The following is a 19,265-nucleotide window of genomic DNA, read 5'->3' on the forward strand; positions in this document are numbered from 1 at the left end:
TTTCCTGCCCAACTATTGCAGGATATCCTTTGGAATGTGAAACAGGACTTATTAGACTGCCGATTGTTTCCACAAATCCTTTCTATTTCACGAGAGAGCAAATATAAACAGCAAGCCAGTTCGTACTGCTGCCATATCACTAATAGCTAATTGTCATCATTTTGGAAATATTCTAGGTTTTGTGTTCTAAGCAGAGAACACTGTTGGGAGATTTCAACTTCCCACAGCAATCAGCCCCCTCCTTGCGGAGCTGCAAGAACTGGGAATCGTGACGGCGTCTCTCGGTCGTGCTTGCGAGCTGGCTTGCTGCTCACAACACGGGCTTGTGTTGCCCGCTGGAGGCGAGGCAGGGGAAGGCACGCAAACAGAAGGGAAAGATGAGGCGCTCCGTATTTGCCAGTCACTCCTCCGCTTGCTGTAGCCGCGGCCACCCTCTTCGTCCCCACAGCAGGGAGAAGACAAGTATTGGCACGGCGCACGGCCAGCTCCACACTTTTGTTCGCCCAAATGCGGCCGAGAAAAAAAAAAGTAACCCCAGATGAAGAATGTGGTGTGAGTGTGATTAATTATAAGATGAATCTCAATAGTAATACAACTAACATGTAGAGAGAGTCTCGTCGCGTCCTTACTGTCATCCACAGGTCTGGCAGTCTCACCCACCGCGCGCACCCTTACACACACACACACACACACACACACACCACACACATATATATATATTTTTTTCTTGATGCACGTCCACGCTGCGAAAGCCCGAGCGCTCCTCACTCTCTCCTCACTTCACTATGCTTCCTGTCCTCCTCTCAACAACATCCAGAAATATAGCGCAACCGTCCCCATCACTCGTTTCCTCCCCTCCTCCTTTCTCTCTCACCACCAGATCTCTCTCCACTGCGTCTCTCACCCCTTTGCTCCCCCCACCCTCCACCTACCAAGCTCGGTCCCTCTCACTCCTCTGACGCACGACAGGGAAACGGACCCGAGGAAAGCAAGACACCAAAAAAAAAAAGGAAAAAAAAAAAAAGCAGCAGCTGACCCAGCCGCGTCGATATGATCCACAGACTCTTGCTACTGCTGCACCGGACAGAGACGCGGTCCTGAAACCGAGGGGTGAACACTCTCACCCGGCTACACTGTCGCTGAGTGCTCGCCCGGGGGGCGGCGACGGCGGCGGAGAAGGAGGAGGAGGAGGAGAGGGGAGGAAGAGGAAGCGGACGGGCACAACTCGAGGGCTTGCATTTTAAGCAAACTGTTTAGAAAAAAAAGGAGACGAGAAAGAAGGGTAGAGAGTCAGAGTCACCCGAGAGCGTGAGTGGGAGAGATTGCATTCCTATCACGTCTTCAATCCTCTATTTTGCCTCAGCCGCTGAGAGAGAGTGAGAGAGAGAGAGAGAGAGAGTGAGAGAGAGAGAGAGAGAGAGAGAGCGAGAGAGAGTGAGAGAAGGGGAGAGAGAGAGAGGGAGACATAGAGGGAGGGAAAAAAAGAGAACGAGAGAGAGAGAGAGAAAGAGAGAGATCTAACAAGATTCGCACTAGTGGGCTTTTTTTCCCTGATGCTGTCCAATTGCAGTACGAAACTAAGGTGAGTGTTTAAGCTGTGTGTGCCTGTCCATGAAGTGTATCAAGAGGGAAACCGTATTATGCAGATGTGTGTGTATGTGTTATGTGTCTGCATTGCCATGGACTGCCAGCGCTCTCCGTACATCAAGGATAACGGATCGTAGGGATCCATTTGACTGATCAATAGCCGTTTGTTCTTTATTCACCGTTTCCCTGCCAATGTCACGACGAAAGGCACGACTGCATTATGCTTGGCATGCATTTCAACAAGCGCTCTTGCTCTCTCCGCTGTATTGACAGCAATGCTATTTTTGGGGGGATTTCAGTGGACGAGATCCTTGACCGGTTTGGATAAACTGGAGCTTGTCAGATGTCATCGTTTCCCAATAACTTAGTTTGATATAAATCCAAGATTAATAGGTCGCATTGACATTGCCACTCACAGGGAGCAACACTTTTAATTTATGTAAGTAGCCAAAAGCTTGGTTTTGGAATCCGTGGCTCATTCGCATGCATATCTCTTCCTCTCTCCCTCCTCAATGCCCTACTCTCTCTCTCTCTCTTTCCGTCTCCCCTCTCTGATTCCTCCTGTTCCTCTAACGGCTCGGTCACCTCCCGTTTCTTGTTCTCTTCCTCACAGCCCGGCATCGGACGGTGAGCGGGACGCACTGGGCAATAACAGAAACCATCGCTGGAGGATATGTGAAGTTGGAATCCCCGTAAACTAAGTAGGTATAGCACCTGATTTGATACACCCAAGGGAATATAATATGGCAGCATTATTTGAATTGCTTTTAATGTCGTTAATACTTTTTTGACATTGCATCTGCGCTTTTTGATCTCTATCATGGAAACGGAATCAATAAATCCTGGAGGATTACGTACGGAGAGGGCAATGAAAACAGTGATTTTCACAGTGAGGAGATCGTGCTCAAGGATCTTTCTTTTTTTCTCCTTGGCGCATTTTACTGTCACGTCTTTTTTTGGGATTACAATATCTTTCTTTCTTCCTCTTTTTTTCCCTGTCGCTGTGCTTTTGGTTTCAGCACCATGGACAGCGGCTCTGCTCCGGCAGACGGTCTCATCGGGCGAATCTTCTCTGGATTGCCTGCACCCTCGTTTGAACGGATAGCACTGTGCGTGTAAACAAAAAAGTCACGGACCTACAGAAAAGATATTCAGGGGCTAGGGGATACTTTGTACGTGTGACATTATCCTACTTAACACCATGGAGATACTGAACAGACTTTTCTATGAGCCCATCTTATTATTAATAGTGTCGATATAAGTATTATTATTATTATTATTATAATGTTATTATTACCATTAATATTAGTATTAGTATTATTTACATGCGTCCTCTCTTCCTGTTATTTATTTCTAGGCCGGCCGGATACTAAATCACAGCCTCATGAGCTTTTCGAAACCAGGTTCGCCAACTGCGTTTTTCACTTAAACCGTTGCTCCACTAATCCTCCGATGGCATCACCACTTGGGAAACCCAGAAGAAGTTGACTTGATTGTATGTTTGGCAAATCATAGCAGGATCCGTTGCAACAATAAATCGACAGTTCCCTCACTCTTTGGACTTATGTAATGTAACCCAAGAATACGCAGTGGGAGAATAGTCTCGGTTTTGCCGTGTTCTGCACGTCGGAACAGTGGCGGTTCTATGCATTTGTAACTGGGGTGGCCCAGGGGTAGCAACGGAATGTCTAGAGGTGGCAATAAAATATGTCAATGCCTGCGCACAGTTAGCTGATATATATATTTTTTTGGCATTAATATTCTACTAATAATTGACTAAATATAATATGCTACATGCACACACAACTGTTGATGGCCAGTCTCCTTCTGCAGAAATTTATGTTAATTAAGTAGGCTACCGTTAAAAATGACAAATATCATCTTATTCCTATAGCTCCCTTACAAAATGTAATGCTCACCACCAACAAAAAATGCACGATATGCAAACCCTGGGTTTCACCTTACTCTAAAGTAATTCAAAATTACTAATCTGAATTATATACAGCATACATTGTATCATTGGCTGATAAAATAAGACAATTAGCCTGGATGTTTTTGGATAACAAATAATGATCAGATTCTGACCATATTCAAGCAGTTAAAGTCATAGACTTTGTTCTGCAGTACAAACTGCAAGGTGTTGGGCTACTCCTGCCACAGTACATCACAGTCTTACTCTGACGAGACTGCATGGAGTGGCTGGATAAGTAACATGCATCGTTATGTGTCATGTGATTTTTTCAACAAAGACAAAATGTGTATTACCATCTTCAGGTTCCTGAGCTCGACTATAAAAAATGTCATATTACTTTTATGTATTATAATAATATGAAAAATACTCTTAACTGTAGCTAAACATGTCATGGATCTATAACAAACCATTCATACAAAGAGATGACGAGGCCTTAATAATACTAACAACAATAACAACGACAATAATATTAAAAATAATAATGATAACAACAATAAAAAGCTGACTTGATGAATGGTATAAGCTTCATAAGTATTGGACGGAGTGAATGGATGCTGGAGCAGTTGCTGTGAGCATCTGTATTGCTGGGGATGGATTTTTTGTTATTGGAGTTTTAATTGAAATCCCAGTGCGTCTCAGATATGCTTAAGGGTGCCTTGTGCGTCATTATCAGATCCCGAGGGCTGTGACAAACCGACAGTAATTGAAGACCTGACAATGAGTCCGGGCTGTGTTCGACTGAAAAGTTGTGTCCTGCTCCGGGGCTCGCACGTGTTTATGTTGCTTATTGTTTTGCTCCCTTAAATGCAAACCAGCACGGCATCAACCATACAGACAAGTAATGGGCTGGCCAAACACACGCCCCACAGCAAGGTAAAAGCCAATGATGTGGTACAAACTTGGGGTTGGCGTCTGGGGTTGCAAATCAGATTGTAGGGGTGGCACTGGCCACTGCTATCAAACTGTGCATGCGTCAGAGTCTTTGGACCTATTTTGACAATTTCTTACCTTTTTTTTTTTTTTTCAAACATCTTTAAACTGGTCAAGCTGAGACCCTGCATTTACCATAGCGTCAGTGGCTTTCTATCAGATTTCTGTGAGTTATAGACTAGAACATACAAATATGTTGAGATTCATTTTAACGAGATTGATGTCCCTTGACAGTCCTCTTCTCATCCCACTAATGGTCACCGAGCTGATACCTATTCCGTTCCTGTCCACTTCCTGCGATATACTCTCATTTACCGAAAGAGGGATTGAGGTCCCGGTTATGTAATAAATACAGCAGGGGGACAGTGTCTCCTCACCACTAACCTTATCCACCTGCTGTTGCCTTAGTTTATTCACGGTGATAAGCATCTCTAAGGGTGATTTATTGCGACCTTACCCGCATGTCTGCTGTATAATAAATGACAATTCCACCTATTTACTGTTGTTAACTGTCTCGATGCAGAGATTTGTTTGTGTTGCTATAGGTTTCATATTACCTATCCAACAGTGCTGGGTTTATATATGTTTGAAACAACCCAGCTATTGACACAGCAAAAGTATTGTCTCCGATGCCATTCTATTATCTAATGGTATTTATTTAAAAGCTGTATTCCATTCTATTAAAACTAATGCATCCTTCCTCTCTTTCTCTCCTACATCTGCTACTTCTGTGTGTATTCCCCACCCCCATTACCTCCCTCCCATCCATTCTCTCTCCCTCTGTTCTTTGTTGCAGTGCTGTGAAGTGGCTCTGTCCCTGGAGCCAAGACTTCATCCCTTTGGTGTCAGCGAGGATGCTGTGGGTTACCTTGCTGAGCACCATAGCCTTAGGATGGACCACCCCGATGCCACTACTAGAGGACTCCGAGGAGATCGACGAGCCCTGCTTCGAACCCTGCTACTGCGAGGTTAAAGAGGGAATCTTCCATGTCCACTGTGACAGTAAAGGATTTACAAATGTCAGCCAGATCTCCCAGATATGGAGCAGGCCATTCAAGCTCAACCTGCAGAGAAACTCCATGAGGAAGCTTTACTTTAACAGCTTCCTCCATCTCAACAACGCCATATCCATTAACCTGGGTAATAACGCCTTGCAAGATATCCACGCGGGAGCGTTCAATGGCTTAGGAATACTCAAACGGCTGTTCTTACATGAAAACAAACTAGAAGTGTTCCGGAATGACACTTTTCTGGGGTTGGAGAGTTTAGAGTATCTCCAGGCGGACTACAATGTTATCAAACGGATTGAAAGTGGTACGTTCAGGCATCTTCACAAATTGAGAGTGCTCATACTGAATGACAATCTGATCCCTGTGCTCCCAAATTATCTTTTCCGATCTGTGTCACTCACACATCTGGACCTAAGAGGAAACAGACTAAAGACATTGCCGTACAAGGGCACACTGGAGTACGTTGGAAGGAGCTTAATGGAAATCCAGCTGGAGGAGAATCCCTGGAACTGTATCTGTGAGATTGTCCAGTTAAAAACTTGGCTGGAGAGAATTCCTTATACAGCTTTGGTAGGTGAGATCACATGCGAGTACCCATTCCACTTACATGGGAAAGACTTACGGGAAATCAAGCGCAGTGAGCTCTGTCCGCTGCTCTCAGATGGGGAGATTGAGGCCAAGCTCGGAATTCCCCGGATCCCATTCAGCAATGAGAACACATGGCCTACTAAACCTTCCTCCATGCTCTCGTCTTTTCACAACACAGCCTCTTCTGTGGAATACAAGGACAGAGTTGTCAAGCCCACCAAACGACCTCGGCCCACAAAGAACCCTCCAACCCCTCGTAGCATCTATCCAGGCATCAACCAGCCCCCTGTTGCTGGCTACCAAACAAGGCCTCCCATCCCAATAATTTGTCCAGCTGGATGTACTTGCAACCTTCACATCAATGACCTCGGGCTAACAGTGAACTGTAAAGAGAAAGGCTTTCACAACATCTCTGAGCTCCTCCCACGGCCCCTCAATGCCAAGAAATTGTATCTGAGTGGGAACCTAATACAGAAAATATACCGATCGGATTTCTGGAACTTCTCAAGTTTGGATTTACTGCATTTAGGGAATAATCGGATATCCTACGTCCAAGAAGGCGCCTTTATCAACCTGCCGAACTTGAAAAGTTTATATCTGAATGGGAATGACATTGAGAGACTCACCCCTGGGATGTTTCGGGGGCTTCAGATGTTGAGTTATCTTTACTTTGAGTATAATGTCATACGTGAGATACAACCTAACTCCTTCTCCCTAATGCCAAACCTCCAGCTGGTTTTCCTCAATGACAACCTGTTACGCTCCCTTCCCAATGACGCTTTTGCTGGCACCAATCTTGCACGCCTCAACCTCCGAAACAACTACTTCCTTTCCATGCCTGTGCGTGGTGTTCTGCAGCATCTGACCTCCATTGTCCAGATTGATCTCCATCAGAACCCCTGGGACTGCTCTTGTGATATCATCCCCCTCAAGCATTGGCTGGAAAAGCTCTCCTCTGTCATTGTGGTTGGAGATGTCATGTGCAAGACACCCGAATTTGTGTTTGGGAAGGACCTGCGTTTACTGGAGGTCGAAGTCATCTGTCCTGAGCTCAAGTACCCTTCAGGCCCCTCCCCGGCCCTGCCTGGTATGGATGACTTCACCACAGGGAGCTCTGACATGGGGGAGGCAGGTGGGAGAGGGGCTGTCCCACTGTCTGTCCTCATTCTCAGCCTACTCATCCTCTTCATATCTGCTGTGTTTGTTGCTGCCGGGCTTTTCGCCTTTGTTCTTCGTCGCAGGAAGAACCTTCCTTTCCGGAAACGTTCTGAGGTAGATCTGACGGGGATCCAAATGCAATGCAGGATTTTCGAAGACCCACCGAGGCAGAGCACTGCTGGTAACACTGGCACACCAGAGAAACCGACACCCAGTATGCACAGTATGCACACACACACCCACACTAGTCACACTCATGCCCATGGTCACGTTTATGATTACATTCCCCATCCAGTGACGCAGATGTGTAACAACCCCATCTATAAACCTAGAGAAGGAGAGATAGCAGTGGAAGACAGACTGCAGTTTTCAGAGAAGAAAGACAATGGCAGCAGTAGCAACAGTAACTACAGAACCTTATTAGAGAAAGAGAGAGAGTGGACCCTGGCCGTCTCCAACTCTCAACTCAACACTATCGTCACAGTTAACCACTCCACGGCTGACATGGCAGGATTTCATGAGAACGGAGGGCTCTGCCCTACAGTAATTGACAGTCAGAGGCCCACACCAACAGTGGGCTTTGTAGACTGTTTGTATGGGACAGTACCCAAACTAAAGGACATGCATGTGGCGCATGCGCACCCACCAGGCATGCAGTACCCGGATCTGCAGCAGGATGCACGGCTGAAGGAGACATTGCTTTTCACGGCGGGGAAAGGCTGCTACCCCGACCCGTCCCAAAGCGATTACCTCGAGTTAAGGGCCAAACTTCAAACCAAGCCGGATTACCTCGAAGTCTTGGAAAAATCGTACCGGTTTTAACATCTCTATCCCATGGAGAAAAAAAACAAAACACAAAATCAAAACATTTGCCACCCTGAAGACAAAAATCACCCCAAACCAATATAACAGAAAACAAACTTACGAGAGCAGCATGATATAAAATAAAATATTATATTACAGTTACAGTTACAACAAAGTTTCCCCCCAAAATCACTTTGGAGGAGAGGCCATTCTCAGATATTTCAATGAAGTGCCTTTTTTTCAGAGTAGCCAGCAATGTCAACAGCCGTTATTTTTATAATATATAAATATCTCTATATGCCCAAGAAAGAGCAAAAGAGGAATGAGAGGGGCACCGGGGAATAAAACATATAAAACATCCTAAAATACATCCGTCACTATAACCCTTTTTCATGGAGTTACCATGATGCTCAAGAAGCACGGGAGCTGGACGTCTCCCTGACTTTGGGGTTTCTTGCTGTACTCTTTAACCCCTGACTAGGATGTACAAACACCCGGAGGCCGTGCACATGAAGTTTGTAGGAAATGATCGAAAGAGAGAGAAAAAAATACATATATTAAAATGAACTGCAGTTTGCTGCATGCACTCGCTTCAGTGCAGGAAGCGAGGGGATTTACTCAGACTATCACATCACATTATGAACAGAGATACTGCAACACATTTACAGTTCAGTGTTCTATTTAATTTTTATATCTTATTAATATGGTTATTACTATTGATGAGGACTTCTGTCTATATCAGGGTGCTTCTCGTAAAAAAAGGATGCGCCGACGCACGGATGGTAAAACATTTGTGAATATTATTATAAGACAACGCTCAAGGTTTTCTGGATATTTCCACGCACTTTGTTGACACCCCATTGCTTCTGGATTCCCATCGTCACCCACTAACGGCTTTGTAGGAGGCACTTTTAATGTTTTCTCTCTCACAAAGATTTGAAGAAAAATGTGCATATATTTATTCTGTAATTTCAGTGAAGACTTTAATTGTAAAGGTAATGTTAAATCAATGTATAGTGATTATGCGTCTGGTATAGCCTTCTTAATAAAAACAAACTCTTCAATCAAATGATGAAAGGGTTGATGCCACGGGAACCTGTGTGTGGAGCACTATTGACACGCTGTGTATTTGGTGTCTTGTTAATGGCATGGAGGCGCTGTGGCCGACCATCATGAGGTAATGCTGCTGGAAATGAGAGAATAGCTGCTGGACCAACAGAGTGCTAGACAGGATGTTGTAGAGGGCAATAACATTTAAATCGAATTCAACTGCTTTTTATTTTTGGATTAGTCCCAGATTAATTTAATTCATAGGGAAAGGGTCAACTAAACAATGTGTTTTGTTTTATTTTCTGGAAAATATAACCTTCTGTTTTTTGGTACTTTGTCCTATGATCCTAACCTGCTGGATGTCACAGTGTGCTATCTTTTTTTGCCACTATATTACTTGTTCTAGCTGGATGTGATGAAGGTAGAAGAACAATTCAAGTCAATTTAGCTGGTTTTGAAGTCGATGATTTGACTGGATATACCAAATCAGTGCGGCGCGCTGCAATTTTAATTAACCTAACGGGTATTGCTGATGAAGGCCAATAAGCAGTAATTGAGAAAACATGATTGGGTGTTGCTCTTTGAATTTGCAGACCCAATTTCTGACTCCTTCCATAGTAGCGATGCCGATTTATTCCACTGGAGGGCGATAAAAAGGCTTTCAGATTCATTGGGCGTTTAGTAGATTGGATGGTTTTTAATGTAATGCACAAAATGTTTATCTTAAGAAATCAGTCATAAGTCTCATTATGTATGAACTATTTTGAAAATATCTATACGTAAAAAAAAAAACTACAAGTGGCATAATAATTTGATCCATTCCAGCACAGTTTCATCCGTTTCATGCTTTCTTTTTTCTTGCTTTATTTCAACCATTTGACTTGAAAATGGCAAAATAAAAAAACTCTGTTGCATCAACAAAATTAAGCAGCATTTTTTTTTTGAAAGAAAACAATCTTGAAATAGTTGACCATCACTTTTTGTATTGTTGATTCATTGTTATTTTTGCACTGACATCCCGAACGGTAAATTAACCCTCAGTAGTCTCTACCGCAGCAAATAATAATTGTTTAACTTTTTTGCTGTGATTTTTGATATTTGATATTTCCATATCCAAGCCGCATTCATTCTTGGGACCAAATAGTAGATGTAGACAAAAAGCAAGGTAGAAGCTGCGGAGTAAATATGGTATTACAGTTCACATCATCATAGTGCTTTTCCTTTTTCTCTTTCTGAAGTGAATTTTTTTTATTTGGGAAAAATATGATGCAAATCTTGATGTCTATACATTTGTGAATATCTATGGAAAGGAGGGTGCATTTATGTTTTGTTTTAAAATGGGCATGTCATGCCTTTTACTTGGTTTAAGAGTGATGATCCTCCGTTGCAATTGGGTCTCATGGTTTCTTATGTGTGTCAACTTACACAAAATGGAAGACATGTAGCAAACCACATACTTCCCTGTTAAATGGGAAGGCCCTTAGCTATAGTTTAGAGCTGTCATCACCAGTAAGGAACCAGTCTACAAGCTTGCATAATATGAAACATTTTACCGTGTGTTGTATTCATTGTTTAGTTTCTTTGACAATTATTGTTGCTCAAATGAGTGGAGGTCATCTTCATATAAAGCCTTTGTAAGCATGGTAGCATTACATCGAGACTCCGTTTCCTACTCGCAGAAAGTTTCACAATGCTGTACCCCTATGTTCTGCTGCCCCACCTCATTGCTCTGCTCCTTTGTTTATTTTATCACTAATGCGCACACACACACACACACACACACACACACACACACACACACACACACACACACAGGCATCTTCACACGCACACACAAACATGTTCCGCCTTCCTTTTTTCCTGACCAAGAGGTTAGACTATATGGTCAGCGTTTTAAGTGTGCACTCAGTTTGATTAAAAACATAATGCATTACTATGTTAAGCCCAGCCCTCACCATTACCCCCCCCCCCCCCCCAACTGAATTAATAAATAAAGTTTTGGGATCATTGATGATTTTTGCTATAGTCCCATATCTTGGTAACCGTTTTTATCCTTCACTCCTGTCACCAACCCACCATTATATTTCATAAATGAGTGCTGGGCTTTGTCCCATTATACCATGCTGAGTGGTTTCATCCCAATAAATCCTCTTGTTATCCTGCACTAATATCTCCAAGTGATTTCATACTTTGGTGGAATATTAGACAATGGCCACCAATAGGATTGAAGGTTGGCTAAATGTTTCTTTTGTGTGTGAAATGTAAACATTCACTGCTTGTTTGACTCTCTCTCTATTCAGTCAGTGGTGTTAGAATGTTCACAGTGGAGTTAACCTTTCCTTCAACATCTCTCTTGAGGTTTGTGCGTTGGCAAGACTTCAAGACGGAAAATGCAGTGTGTGCCTCTCCGTCCTTGGCTTTGTCCGTGTCCCTACGACTTTTTTTTTCTTTTCATGTCTCTCTCTTTCTCTCTTTTGTCTACTCGTGTCTTCCTTTCTATTCTCATGCTGAGTTTGTATTGTGATCTATTTAATTTCACTCTTGAACAGGTCTGTGGCTGGCTACACAGCTTCCTTTATTCCTAGGTCTGGCATCATTATTTTGTTCTCGTTAGTATAGGTTTTCCAATTTAACCAGCTTCAAACACAGGCTGGTTGAAGGAGAAACTATTTGTAGATGTTTGGAGTCTTTGGAGTGGTAAAGGTTATATGTATCTCCATTTTGATTCCTTCAGACTGTCTTCTAACTTCTGTGGAAACAAAATGTCTGCCATGGCTATCTTGCACACTCTTGATCCTTTGATTCTTGCATTATTTGAATAGAATACACTTTAATGACCTTTGTCATGCATCAACCTACTTTATTAATTACTTAATAATACATTCTGTGGTGGGTTGATGGTGGTTGGTTGATAATAAGTCACTATGCTGTAAATGTTCTGCAAAGCTTTTGTCTGGAGGTAGCTTTGCTCGAAGTTAAATTATTAAAAAAAGCGTGGCACACTTTCCTTCAGGCCTTTATCTAAAAGTCTTATTAGAACATAATGCAGAAATAATTCAGCAATGCATGCCTATTAAAACAAATGTAATGACACATAATTCTATATCAATTGGTTGATTTAAACCTTAACCATGACATAGCTGTTTCAAATTAGCTTGTTTTAGAGATGTGAGATACCATAAGCCTATCAGAAGAGCTTCAGTAGGCTCTCACACCAGCTCAGGATTCACTCTAGCCATTCGCTAGAAGTAAATATAAGTGCATGTATTTCATGATGAGTTGAGGCATCGCCTGACAGTGACCGTTTGTATTACCCTTAACGTTTGAGGTGGTGCCCACTAATGTTTCATACATTTTTCTCCTCTCCTCTTTTTGCTCAGGATATTTTTGGGCCTCTGGTTGCTGTTTTGCTGCTACGTGCCTGCACTGCATAGTGAAAGAGGGGTGCTGTCAATTGTCAGTGCACCTAGGTGTGTCTGTTTGTGTGCATGCTTGTGTACGTTTGTGTAATGAGAGAGAGAGAGAGAATGCCAGATGGACAGATAAACAGATATATCTGTCATTGAGGTGGCTACATTTCCGCCATGCGTTTCTGTTCTCTTGTTTGTCTCCGCTCTATCAGTATATGTTTGTTGATGGGTATTTGAGAGTCTTAATTAGCCCAGATTTGATTTTGAATGGCAGCACGGCATGAATAGCAAGAGGAATAAAACAAATGGGAGGAAGAGATCAGTTTGAGAGCGATATTGATGGGAGGGAGAGCACAGACAAGCGGCTTAGGGAAGGGTGAGAGAACATGGAGTTGTCAGTAGAGGATTGTGAAGGATGTGCCACTTAGAGAAAGTAGGGATTCTTTGTGCCCTTTTATCGCTGAAAGAATCCATAATAGTCCAATTACCAAAAACTGAGAGTCCAAAGCAGAGAGAGAGCATGTTATGAAGGCACTGAGAGAGGGTTGTGACCACTTCTATTTGGCATTATATGTACGCGTGCATGTGTGTAGCTGGTGTGTGATATGCTTTCTCCGTTTGGGAAACAGGGAATTATCTCCAGTGTGCTGAAAAAGCCAATCTGTCTCTGACCATGGTGCTGAAGTTGCAGTTTACTGCAGGTGCGGCATACAGAAAGGCACGTTCCACTTTCTGTGCATGTGTGTCTGTTTGTGTGTGTTGGCAAATGTGGGGAAGGCCTGTGAGTGTGTGTGCGTGAGGAAGGCCCGTGAGTGTGTGTGTGTGTGTGTGTAAGAGTTTATTTGAGTTATGTGTGATTATACTGATGGCTCAACTAACTTTTGGTTTTCTTTGTGGTGTCATAAAGTGTTGTGTATATATCTTGTGCAAAGACAGGAGTGCAGTTTTTCCTGTTATATGCAGGCACCACATTTGCTATTGATGCTGTACTGAATACTGCATCAATTTGACGACGTGGACCATGTCAACTGAGGTTAATTCTGACTGTCATTTGACAGATTCCCCACACTTCAGCCTAGGTGTTACTAAAATGATGCTGCACTCAATTAAAACAGGCACAAATGGTTATAGTCTTCAACTACAGAGAACCCCAAAAGAGATGAGAACCACTCTAACTTGTACACTTTTGTAAGTCCTGAGATCATGAAAAAGCCTTCAACACATCACTCCACAGTGCTGCAGTGCAGGAGCTCGACTGACCCAGTATGTTGAAAAAAGGAGGTGGAGGGAGAGGAGAAAGAGAGAGAAAGGGGGGTGCAGAGGGAGAGCGAGAGTAAAAGAGAGAAAGGGCGATTCTCAACCCTCTGCTACTTCTGCCTCCGTCTGCACTGTAAAGCTCTGCATTCGTATTGTTTGCCTTGTGAATTTTGGGTCCCTGGAGATTGTGGCCCTCTCTCCTGTCTAAAAAAAATACTGCAAGTTTGTGAAAAGTTGCAGTCATTTGTGCTGCTCAGCAGTGCGCTACATACCTTGCTCTTGTATATACGAAAGATTAGCAATTTGTGTCATTATCACTCATTTCAGGAAAGGGGAGAGGGAGGAGGAGAGGCATGATTTCATCAAATAAAATATGGAGCATTGTGTCCCTTGCTGGTGTTCTGAATAGACCATCTGTCTTTGTTCCGCAGTGTGGGCCCTACTTTGTGCTTTAGGATGGCCAGTAGTGAATTTTATAAAGATTTCTTTCATTCTATTCCTTCTTCTGTTTCTTTGTATCTTTTTTTTCTTTTTCACATTTGAACAAAGTCAATCATCTGTTTCCTCCTATGACTCTTAATCTCATGTTTCTCCTTTTTCTTCTTTTTTTCAACATTCACACTTGTGTCTTTCTCTATCCATTATAGTGCACAGATCTCCATCAGTACATCTTTCCCATCCATGTATCTCTTATTTAGTACACACAAAAAACAAACTGTTGACTTGGCGACCTTGCTGCTACTCTGTGGGTTGTGCACGGCAGGCTAATATCCCACTGACACCAGTTTAGTTCAGTCATGTAATTTGTACTTTTCTTTAGCGGACATGGTACAACTGCTTTTGCAGCTAGTTTCCAGTAAGGCGACTGTATGTATTTATGCGTGTGTGTGTGTGTACGCGCCCATCTGTCTGGTTGCGTTACCACGGTGCGTTGCTTTTTAGAGAGTGCTCCATCACATCTACAAGTGACCTGAGAGAATGAGCCAAACTGGTTGTAATAACAGTCTGATAACTGAGTAACACAATAAACCAATCTTTTTTTATTTCCAAGATATCGAGTGCCTGCTGTTAAAAGGTGGCTATTTATTTTATTGCTGGCAACATAAAAGTACCGTTTTGAGGATGAGCATACTGAATGGTGAGACTGATTGCTTTACAGTTACTAGATACAGGCTTAAACATTTAAACTTCTTTTTTTAGAGAAAATTAAGCTCAAGATAAAAGAGGCTGAGGTCTCTTTTGTGCCTGCGTGTAGTGGTTTGACTTTCAGCTGCTCTACTAGGATTGTGAATGGTTTAGTTGGCCAAGGCCATGTGCCGGTGGCTGGTGTAGCTTATGTGCGTGCTTGTTTCAAGTATATAATGCTTCTTACGTAAAAACAGCTTTCGGGGGGGGGGCAGTGCTGTTGCAGATTTAGGAACGTTTGGCATTCAGAGATTTAGTGAAAGCAAGATCAAGCTTTCGATTTAGACATAAAAGCATGTTGAATTTATGCCAGCCCTGAACGGCCTAGTGCGGACTGCTGTGCCAGCACACTCTACAAATGTGAGTGACATTGGAATTGTAAATGGAGAGGAAAGAAAAATAGGAGGGAAGCAGAGGTGATGAATGAAGAAAAGACGATAAAGAGAGAAAGACTGGAGATGAAGAGTTGGTATGAAGGGAGAAGGCTGGGTTTCTTCTTCTTTGGTTTGTGTTTTGAGGTGGAACAACTCACACTAATGCTTCAAAAAGGCTGCACAGACTACAACAAGGAGTATTTGCATGGGAAATACATTATTCATGTTTTAGCAGGGTCAACATGATACAAAGCTGAATTCATGAGGTCGAGTGAGGTGTCACGTCAGATTGTACCTTGAGCTATATAAATCTTGCTTTTACACATGATTATGCATATGAATAAAATATATGGTATTTGCTTACACTCACACACAAACACTTATCCACAGGAAAGACAGCAGGGTTTTAGACTTAGTAGAGCTGACTTACATTTATTTCTGTGCGATTGTATTTGTGTTTCTAACAGTGCGTATCACCTCTCTTTATGTGAGCGTGTGTGTGTGTGTGTGTGTGTGTGTGTGTGTTGCTGGCTCTGGCTGTTCGATCAGCTTGCTGACTTCCATTAGCCCCAGGCTACGATAGTGGCACGAAGAGGGGTCAGGTTGAGCAGAGGGAAGCAACTGAGGAGAAGCAGGGAGGACTGATTAAAGACATACGGTAAAAGATTGAGAGGACGGAGGTGCAATTAACAGGACCGCATTGGTCAAATTACATGACTAACTATGCTGACAAGACTATCACTTGGAATTTCAATTGCCATTCTTCAAGTTTTCGTTCTCGCTTATGTATTCTTTTGTTTTCGACCCAGTTTTAGTCCAGAGACAATTTTGTCATTGATCCTTCATGCTCAAAGGCCCAAACCTTAATCTGTTGTTTAAACTCTGTCGCGGTTGGTATTGTTTTTACCTTTAGTGTCGTGGTGGCAAAATTGGATCCTGGAGATCCCTATAGCAGGAACGACCACAGAGGCAGTCTTGAGTACTTTGCCAGGTATCTGTCTCTGGACAGATTTTGTCAATGCAATAGTGCAAGATGCAGTCACGAAACTGTACAGGAGTGTAGTTGAACTCAAAATGATGGCCGCAGTTTCAAAGATGAGCATGATCTGCGCAAGGCCGCATGAAGTAAGAGTGGTAGGAAGTGTGCCCAATGTGGCATCGCAGCTTGTTCTATCCCGTCACAAGATGGTCTTGAGTTTCTTGTAGTATTTACAAATATGTCGTATATAAAGTCTTTAAAAAAAAAAAACAACAGGGTTGTGTTTTAAATTGTGGTTGTTGGACCTTTAAAGGTGCAAGATACAGGATTGGGAGCATTTCCATTGCCGCTCAACAGCTCTAAACATAGCGACGGCGGCTCATAGCCAACGCTGCTAACGGCGTAAGAGTGACCTCCACTATATCTTTATATAGCCAATAGGTGTTTGCTGCTATATTAATGTTGAGGATATTAAATACAGCTCCTTTAAGAAATACATTGTGTGTGTGTGTGCGTGTGTGTGTGTAGGCAGTTGTTGCCTTTCAGCCCACCAAGACAAGCCAGTGGCATGTCCTCGCCCACTGGCACTGACCTGATGTTATTTCTGCTTGGTTAGTAAGTGTAATGACGCATAATGTGTCTCTATACTGTATGTGTGTATGGCCGTGACTGTGTTTCTTTGTGTGTGTATGTTAAGTGTGAGTAATGATGTGGATCCGTTGCGCTATAGTGAGAGTGCTCTGTAACTACTACTACAGCAGAGAGGGGCAAAGATTTACGGAGATTTTTGCCTAATGAGCAGGGATTACTTGCATTGTTAGCGCTAGTGCCGAACAATACAGGGGTTTGCTTAATTAAGGCCTGAACGCTTTTAGAGGATCAGCACTCACTTACACATGCCTATGCATTTCTATACTCTAGGTAATGAATATATTAACAGTCACACAGATGCCGGATGATTTTTTTATTGCCAAACACTTGTGAAAAAAGGAATTACTTTAAAATGTACTTTTAATGGGTAGATCACAGAAGACACTATTCTAATTAGTCCTGTGGATGGCATCCTGATCAAGTGGTGTTAGACTATGATGTGTCTACATCCTGAGTGTATCACAAAGGAGTGCGTACAGATGTAACCTGTTATAATACATAATAGATAAGACCATGACTGTAATCTGCAATACCATGCAAAGCCCGGGCACTTAGAACACACGCATCCTGTTTGGAATTTATAGAGCTCTGCCTCTAAAGTGTGATCGTAGGCAGAGCATGCGTTTCTTCTTGCCACGGCTAAGCGATTGTTATTTAACACCACCACAGAAATTATACAGTCTCGCCACCAGGGAAAAATTGACGTCAAGCACCTGTTTTTTTTTTGTTATTCAAATAAATGTCTTACTGGTGTCGGTTGGTCTACTAGCTACGGCTGTGTGTGTGTGCGCGCGTGTGTTTGTTTCTCGGAAGAATGTCTAGAGAGTATGTGGGTTGTGGAGTGAATCCATAATGCAGCCCTATAATTCAGCCAGAATGCTGATTCACAGCCACGGGCAGGACGAAAGCAGCAGGTTTGCTTTAGCACACTGCATGGGTGTACGCTCGTTTTGCAAATCAGCATGCGTCCTACACGTCTGCTTTGCTTGAAAGTGTTTATTGTATGTTTGATGATATCTTCTGTCAGTGTCTATTCCTGTGTCTTCCCTGCAGGTGTATGTGAGTATTTGTATGTAGACAGGCATGCATGCAAGTGTGTGTGTGCACGTACAGCTGCTGCCAGGCAGCGAGGGCAGCACCAGGCAGATCTCAGCTGTGTATGAGTGAAGCTGAGAACCCTTAAGGAAACATAACTAGACAAGAAAGAACAGAGACCCCTGCAGTGTGTATGCGTGTGTGTGATGAGTAAAAGAGAGAAATTCCGTGCAAGGAAGGGAGAGCGAGTTGGATAGTGCAGATAGAAAACCAGGGAGGGGAAAAAGCCCCCACCCACTTCCCCGCAAGCTGCTGTCACTCTTCTCTCCTCTATCTCCTCTTCCACCCTGGTCCTTTCTTTCTCCCCCTCTCCCCATCTCGCCCGGAGAGGAGAGGGCAGAGTGCGATAAGAAACCAGGGGTGTGAGTCTGATGAGATGGAGAGGTGAAGAGAAGAGAGCATGGGAGATAAACAGTGTGGACACTGCAGACAAGTGAATTTATAGACACCTAAAGAGACGAAAAATGAATGGGGAGAAGGGGAGAGAGAGGAGACAGTGAGGTAAAAGGGTAGGAACTATTTCTAAATGTCTGGTGTCTGAGCGTGCTTAACTGCTCCGACTGAGTAATTTTCCGGGGACCATGCGGTTTTGAGAATGACTGAGCGGTGAAGAGGAGAGCCGAGCAGGTGATGGACAGCTGAGTGAGGAGGAGAGACTGTAAAATGTAAAGCTCTAACACTGTACCTTCCATCAACGGCAAGTCAGGCAGTAATTTGGACTGGCACTCAAGGCAAAAGCCAGGGTGATTTATCATCATTTGAACTGGTCATTACACCAAATTATTTTCGATTTAAAAAAAAAAAAAAACGTCACAGAGGATTTGCACTGAGAGATTGCTGCTTCGTTTAATTGCTGCATTTAGCATTTTTGCTAGCATCACTGCTCCGAGTGCGAGAAGAAATGGAGGAAGATGAGAAGTCTGGGAGAGGGGAGGAGAAGGACGGGTAATAGTGAGAGTGGGAGAGAGAGAGATGCACATGTAGCCTCTCTCAGTTCCTTTCATGGTTTCAGAGGCAAAAGGTAACCCAACCTACATCCAAAACAATATTTTATTTCATCAGAGGTGGTGTCCCTCTTTCTGACCGGGGTCACTCCTTCACTCTCTTCTTTCTCTCCTTCTCCTCACATCTTTCTCCTTCACGCCATGTCTTGGGGCAGCAGCAGTTGATGGATCGTTCAGGTCGGAAGGGTTGACAGGCAGGTTGATGTAAGAG

The 19,265-nt window shown here is 43.2% G+C and overlaps 1 protein-coding gene across 3 annotated transcripts; it reads left to right on the top strand.

Annotated features, from left to right (window-relative positions):
* The first annotated feature begins 1,440 nt into the window (after positions 1-1,440).
* slitrk3a (SLIT and NTRK-like family, member 3a) lies at positions 1,441-15,157 on the top strand. Of its 3 annotated transcripts, none has more exons than XM_031860937.1 (3): positions 1,441-2,026; positions 2,201-2,288; positions 5,286-15,157. In XM_031860937.1, exon 3 carries the CDS (start codon positions 5,344-5,346, stop codon positions 8,065-8,067), a length of 2,724 nt encoding a protein of 907 aa, XP_031716797.1. In that variant the 5' UTR covers positions 1,441-2,026; positions 2,201-2,288; positions 5,286-5,343; the 3' UTR covers positions 8,068-15,157. The 3 variants fall into 3 exon arrangements, with proteins under 3 accessions (XP_031716797.1, XP_031716795.1, XP_031716796.1); XM_031860935.1 differs by having other exon boundaries at positions 1,441-1,582; XM_031860936.1 differs by having other exon boundaries at positions 1,441-2,288.
* Positions 15,158-19,265: the final 4,108 nt, after the last annotated feature.

Source organism: Anarrhichthys ocellatus, unplaced genomic scaffold (assembly GCF_004355925.1).
Source record: "Anarrhichthys ocellatus isolate YVR2014 unplaced genomic scaffold, GSC_Weel_1.0 scaffold24, whole genome shotgun sequence".
Taxonomy (NCBI): Eukaryota; Metazoa; Chordata; class Actinopteri; order Perciformes; family Anarhichadidae; genus Anarrhichthys; species Anarrhichthys ocellatus.